A 7,185-nucleotide genomic window follows, 5' to 3' on the forward strand; every position below is an offset into this window, starting at 1 on the left:
TCCCCAAACAATTATTTTCTAGACTATTCCATAATGTTCTTTTGGGGAAAAAAAAAATCTCCTTAGCTGAAAACTTGTTTATTTTTCTTTCCAAAACTTCACTATTTTCTTTATATATAAGTTGAAGTAGGACGACCACATGTAAAAAGAGCAGTCTGGTGCATTAAGCTCTTACAGAGTCTTACTATGCATGGGATTTAAGAAATGATTAAGCCATAACGGTATATTGTACGCAACCTTATCTTGCATTTTTACATAAGGTTGTTTCCACGGCTCAAATCATGACCTCCTTATCACATGACATATTATTGGACTAAAGACTAAATGGTGAGATCTGACAATTAGAAACTCTTACCTTACTTTTCATAATTACTACTAACTGACATCCAGTAGCACTTGAAGAAACTCAAAATTTAACTCCCAACAGAAAGTTTGGAACAGTTGAGTAGTCTGCAGGTGCATTCAGAGTTGTATGTGTTTAAGGGGGTGTGGGGGCAGTAAACTACATCAAATGACCTAGAAAATGAATGGTCTTGAACGTTTAAACCCCGTTTATTTCATGCACAAACCTTCAAGGTCAAATGACAAGCAAGATCAAATGTTCAAGATCACCCACCAGAAGTAAGTACTCATTCATTCATAATCAGAGGTCTCAAATTCAAATCTCTCCAAATATAGAGTCTCCTTTGTTACAGAATGCTTTACCCCCCAATGTAGACCATCCTAATGCGAATTCGAATTTAACCAGGCTCCTATGTGATTACCAGACACCCGACAGAAAACCAACGGAAAAAAGTTCAAAACCACCTACATCCAAGTCATTCTTGTAAAACCACCCACATCCAAGTCATTCTTGTAAATCACCTTGGGGGGAAAGGGGGGGTGGGGGGTTTGGATTGAAACATTGATTAAGTAGGGATGTAGAGCACATGAAGTTAGGGACCTACCACCAAAAGCCCACGGGGAGGAGAACACAACATTATATTGCAAAGAGGGCTAACTTCTAGCAATGATTTGATTAGACAGACTCTGTACACTTGCATTGCACGTGTATTTTCTTATCTGGCACCCAACCCACAATATCTTCCAAAACTAAACTATTTTCCTCCACAATATTATAATTTTGACAAAAGATTAAAAAATCTTTTTTTGGGGATGAAATTTACAATTATCACATTGGCAAAAGGAATAGCATAGAGTTCAACTCTTGCCTGTTTCATTGACAGTATCAGCAAAACCTGCATTGTGGCATAACATGAGAAACTAAAACTGGACCAGAGCTACTCCCCATCCTTGAACATACACAAAAGCAAAGACAAAATACTATTTTAAATGTCAGTGCTCAGATAGATATTCAAGACTGTCCTTGTGCCTGTTTTTCTCCAGCTGAGTCTCCATTAGCAGCCAAGCCTCTGATTTTTACATCATAAAATACTTCTTCAACTTTCCTCAGGTCATATTTCATTCCTGCACAAAACAACAGATTTCAACTTCATAGAAAAACATGATTCAGAAAGTCAAATAGAAGAAGCACTAAAACCAAGAACCCATTTTGATTCAAAATCACAAATCCAAGAACATTTAATCTAAAGGGAAACCCAGAGCAAAAAGGAAAAATACAAGTTATGATTACTTGCATAGAGAATGAATGCACTCTTCTTAGAGATAAAGGGTTAATGTGTATATTAGGTAGCTTCTTGCCTTACATAGAGTCGAAGAAAGGTGGGAGAATTCAGTGGTCCTTCAGCCAGGAAAAGAAAAAGGAATAATGCACATTCTGTCATATGATCAAGGGCAGCAACCTAAAATTCTGGATTGATCAGGCCTAGTTCTAACATGCATTCACGCACTGCTTTATTGTGGAAGATACTTTTTTGGGAGGTGAAGATGATCGGTCTAGCTTCAATGCTATTTACTAATTACCCTCTTTAGTGAAACAGTCAAAAATTCACCTTATGTCCATATGAAAATTAGTTTNGCACTGCTTTATTGTGGAAGATACTTTTTTGGGAGGTGAAGATGATCGGTCTAGCTTCAATGCTATTTACTAATTACCCTCTTTAGTGAAACAGTAAAAAATTCACCTTATGTCCAAATGAAAATTAGTTTATTGCTCAAGCTGGAAAAGTTAGACTGACTGGTTTTGGAAACTAATGCATTTATTTTACCTCTTTCTATGGTTGGTAAAAAAATATACACAATTTATGCAGGTTGGACAATTTGTCTGATATTCTTTTTCTTCTTCAGACCGGCAGTACTTATATTTTAATTCTCTCTCGTCAAGTCCTCCAGTTTTGATTTAAACCACAAAGTTACCCTACATCGAGCTGAGGATGTATCGAAAACAGCTTCTCTACGTCCAAGGTGGGGGTGGGGGGGTTAAGGTTTGCGTACACATGTTGTTGCTCAAACAAGACGAGATTTTATTGTTTCAGATTTAATAATATGCTGCTTCGTGTTTCATTTCACACGTTACAAGAGCAAATTTTAACTGAAGATACTTTGAAATCTTAGTGATCTAAATATGCAATTTATAAGGATCTTATCTATAAATCAAGGAGAAGGACAATCTAATTTATATGGAATTGCAAGCTCACCATCAAACTTTTTGCGCAAGAAATCATTTCTGAGATTTAGCATGCGAAATGCTGCATGAAGATCTGTCAAGAACTTCAAAACCTTCCGTGGACAGTCATAATCCCCAGCTGTCACTTGGTTCACCACATATCTAGGCTGCAACACCATTACCACATGATTCATCAATCCAATAACAGATATTATCAATAGCTCTTTCTAATTAGTTTGGCTAAGAATCCATTGCTTGAAAATTTTGCATATCAATAGCATTATGACATATTCACAGCTAGCCAAAACCAACTTCCAGAAATGCTTTAAATTCATGGATTACCACATGAGAAGAAAGAACTGAAGACAACCTCAGGCATATTCCTCTATACATTAATTTTCACACAAGCGGAGCTTCGAGTCAAAACCATGACAGAGCTACCAAGATTTAGTCAGTCATATAAAACAGAAAATCAAATATATTCTGGGTTCTAGTTTTTGTGCTTACCAACTCATTGGACATGAAACAAATACCTACCAGAAAAAAAAAGTATTAGCACCTCCAAAAAAATTGAATCAAACAATACAACAATGGCTGCATATGCATAATGAATTCCTTAAACTAGTGGTAGACTAGAGCCTCAAACCAACAGAACCAAATAATCTCCTACTCTTTAATTATCCTTGAAACATTTCCAATAGAATAACAAGAAGTTTACCCATCAAAAAAGAAAAAGAGCAAGTTTTATACCACATATTTCTGGAAAACTAGAGACACTCACCAATAAGATAGTCATCAACATCAAGTCCAAATTCTGTTGGTGTCACTACAAAGTAGACAAGTATGAAAAGTTAAAAACTTAAAATATTCTCTAATCCAACCAAAAGTTAAACACAGAGATCAAAACTGATAGAAATAAACATGATGTTTTTTTTTAAAAAAAAACAAATCAACATGATTTTCAGTTTGAATATCTAAGAGCCTATTCACATCAACAGGCAAGGAAGAATTTTTCTGCAGAAACAGCCATTTTAAGAGATTATTTTTGCTTTCAGTTTTCAATTGGCTTTTGCTTTTAAGAGGTTGACACTCCCTCATTAGCATTTTATTTTTTTTGAGAAGAGGCTCCCTCATTAGCATTTGCTGTCAGAGAATTCAAATATAGAAGTTCTGAATCAATCCCCATAAAGAAAGGTGATAACTATCCAAGAACTGTAGAAGGTGCAAAGAGAGGCATCACCAGGCACTACAGCAAGGGTGAGTAAGCATTTGATCATCCCTGCTTCCAACGATAATTTGAAATTTCCTTGTCAAACATTCACTATTTAACTCTAAATGTTCAAAGATATATCATTTGAATTCACATTAAATTGGTTAAGAAAGTAAATTATAAGATAGGGAAAGATATTGAGAAAAATGAAGTTCCCTTCGAGCGCCATGGGGTACAAAGAAACAATATTGGCAATTCAAATGAAAGATTGGCACTCCAAATATGAGGAGAACAGCTAAACATCACAAGAAAAACAAAATGCTGCAGGCCTGCACCCGATGTGACTAGTGTAGAGTATTAAATAATTATGTTATACTAAAAAATACCAAACACCTTTTGCCCTAGAAAATATCCAAGGACTTCTTGGGAAAAGGAAATATAATAAACAGAGAAAAACTTACACCCAAGTTTCTCTTCAACTTCAATGTGCAGAACAAGAGTCCCTGTTTCTAACCAATGCATAAAAGCAAGCAATGAGACCACGGTTTGGGTTTCACTCTTCCAATCACCATGATACCTAATCCACAAAAAAATGCACAATTACAAGGGCTGAAAGGAAACAATGAAATAATCTAATATTGACAAATCAAGTAAAAAGGGTAATGGTTCCAAGTATACTCACCGGTAATACTGACCAGGGCATTCATGTACAATTTCTGAAAGCCGACTGTAAAGTTCCTTCAGCACTCCAATCTGAGACTTAGCCTTCTCGATAACCTCTATTGCAGTATAGAGAACAGAACAATATTACACTATGTCACATGTCAAAAGAAAATCTAAGCTAATAATAACAACTGCAAGAAAACTAGAAAAGTTGTCTAGACATTTCTTTTCTGAACTTCCTTTCCATGTCCTAGTAAAATCTCCCCGATATATCAGCTAATGCAATTATCGTCAATTGTATTTTTGGAAGTTATTAACAGAAATTTTTGAAGAGTAGAGCTCTTGGTTAGTGATTTGAGTGGATGCAGATTATAGACTATCACAGTGCAGGTGCTTTTTTTTCGTTTTTTAATAACCGAGTAATCTCCGAGAGCCAATGTTGCACAATTTGAAACTCGATGATTAATGCACCCTCTGCTGTATCCTTCTCCATTTAAATACCAAACATTTTGTCCATAGTCAGGTTCAAGCCTATTATGTGGACCTAACCCACACATCATGGGATCTCTTACCACTAGACTAAAGCCCTGGGGGGCCAGGGAAGATACTTTTTCTCTTATTCTTACTAGTTTGAACTTTTTCTTTTTAAAGAAACTATCATTTATATCTCTATGAACTCCCATACAGTTTGATTCCCAATGAGTCAGGGAAAGTAATATTTTGAATTGTTCACTACTGATACAATTTATGATGAAACCTGTATGAAGATTGTTATAAGCACTTACCTATATCATATATTGATTGTCTTTATGCATGCTAAGTAAAGAGAAATACCATTTCCTTTCATCGATTCAGTTCTAATTCCTACAATCTTAAGAATGGATGTTCTGTACTGCTTTAGAGTTTAGGGTCTTTTTATTCCCTGTACAGCTCTAGGGGTCATAGACTCATAGTTAGTTGGATAACTAAGAATGAGGATAAGAGCAATCTCGCATTTGATAGCCTTTTTCCTTCTTTTTTGGGGTGATTATGTGCGCTTGGATCATAGTTATGGCATAATGACATATTCTCCCTCTTATTTAAGTAAGTCAAAGAATGACCTTCTCTTTTGCATCACCCTTTATCCTCGCCTTTTCCCTTCCCCATCAGTGTCCTCAAAGCTCAGTCACCCTTCCCGTGTTTCTTCCGGCAATTCCCACCAACTTGTGTTTCTTAGTTTATGTTGCTGTTTTTCCTCTTCTCTCGAAAGTCACATTACGGTTATCTTTTAAAAGAAAATTCGGCTTCGTTAACTAATAGAGATGATACTGCAGATGAAAAACCAATGGTTCAAAGAATTTGATTTATCTTATTATTCAAGTATGAACTTGCATGGAGGAAATTCTGAAACCAAAAGCTAACATTTTTGCAAACTATATATGGCCATGCTACTAAGCAGGTAATCATAGAAGTAATTAATTTCATTACATTTTATCTTAGCTCTTTCAAATGATTTGAGTTCAGAATTTTTAAAATTGTGTGAGATTTGCATTCTTTCAAATGTGAAGTGCCTCATGCCCTCAGCTCACCAACAACATCACTCAATCAGTGTGAAAATAGACAATTCCTAAGACATTTACACACTTTCAGATAAATATTTTAATCTTCACTTGCTCCTGATGTCCATGCTACAAATATACTCAAACTAAAAGCATCTTATCCATACATAGGCACAACTAATCTTAAAGCAAATAAAATGCAGCACAAACACTTCAAAACTCAACCTACAAACATACTGTAATAAGATGTGAATAATATAAAGAAATAGAAATTCTGAAACTGTGAAGGTTATTCAGAGCTAAAATTACATCTAACATTACAAAGACGCATAAAATAAAGTACTAATTTTGATTTTTTGAAATACCAGCAACAGGGCGAGACTGATGAACGAGAAGAAGGCTAGCATAAATGAGCCGAGTAACTGAATCTATCTCCGTCGCGACAGCTCGTATCCGTTCCCGGATATTCCCCGATTCCTCCAAATGATGGCGGAAGTCTTCAAACTGTTTCTCCAGTTTGTCCGACGAAGGATTGAGGAAATCACCACCCGCCATTAGAGTAGAGAGAAATGTAGAGTGAGAACGAGCTTTGCAGAGTGAAGAAGTCGAAGAGACAAAGGTGGAATTGGGAATGGAGAAATTTTGGGTAGAAATGAGAATGAGTGGGAAGAAGGGTTTAGGGTTTAACAAGTAATGAGAGAAAAGAGTATTTCGAAATGCCGATATCATGTTTGGGGATAATGGGCTATAGTGCCGATATCGGTCACTATAGTTTTCTTCTTCTTTTTTTTCAAAATAATTTTTGATGTTTGGTTAGAAAAACAAATATATATTAAAATTGATAATAATATTAGCAAATTAGATACTGTAGTATTTTGGGATGAAATATTTGAATGCGAAGAAGGATCATATTTGTCTGTGTGTCAATTGTCTTAAATAAGTTATAAGGATCGGGTATTATATTTTTATATGATATGAAAGTCAAGTTTCTTCTGTTCGAACTTTTGGTGCACACTTCAGTTGGACCTGAGGTGAAGAGGGATGTTAGAGTCGATTAGAATCCTACATTGGTTGAGAAATGGACTCACGTACAGATTTGGATAATTCTTTTCTCATGAACTATCTTTTGGAGTTAAGTTAAGTCTCGTGTTACCACACGAGACCAATTTTCCAACTACCTCATCAACATGGAAACCAAAATGAGGGAC

General features: G+C 35.6%; 1 protein-coding gene across 1 annotated transcript; it reads right to left on the reverse strand.

Moving 5' to 3' along the window:
- Positions 1–1,344: 1,344 nt before the first annotated feature.
- On the reverse strand, positions 1,345–6,721 carry LOC125864656 (uncharacterized). Its single transcript, XM_049544682.1, has 7 exons — positions 6,343–6,721; positions 4,459–4,555; positions 4,238–4,353; positions 3,348–3,392; positions 3,074–3,099; positions 2,598–2,733; positions 1,345–1,467 (listed from the first exon to the last, which is right to left on the reverse strand). Exons 1-7 carry the CDS (start codon positions 6,704–6,706, stop codon positions 1,355–1,357), a joined length of 897 nt encoding a protein of 298 aa, XP_049400639.1. The 5' UTR covers positions 6,707–6,721; the 3' UTR covers positions 1,345–1,354.
- Positions 6,722–7,185: the final 464 nt, after the last annotated feature.

This window comes from Solanum stenotomum, chromosome 5 (assembly GCF_019186545.1).
Source record: "Solanum stenotomum isolate F172 chromosome 5, ASM1918654v1, whole genome shotgun sequence".
NCBI lineage: Eukaryota > Viridiplantae > Streptophyta > Magnoliopsida > Solanales > Solanaceae > Solanum > Solanum stenotomum.

Excerpts from the sequence above, each read along its gene's own strand:
- LOC125864656 (XM_049544682.1), bottom strand. The coding sequence starts at position 6,706 with ATGATATCGGCATTTCGAAATACTCTTTTCTCTCATTACTTGTTAAAC. Across the intron at positions 3,393-4,237 it reads AGTTGAAGAGAAACTTGGGT|TGACACCAACAGAATTTGGA; the intron begins GTAAGTTTTTCT and ends TCTACTTTGTAG. Across the intron at positions 3,100-3,347 it reads TGTTGATGACTATCTTATTG|GTATTTGTTTCATGTCCAAT; the intron begins GTGAGTGTCTCT and ends TTTTTCTGGTAG.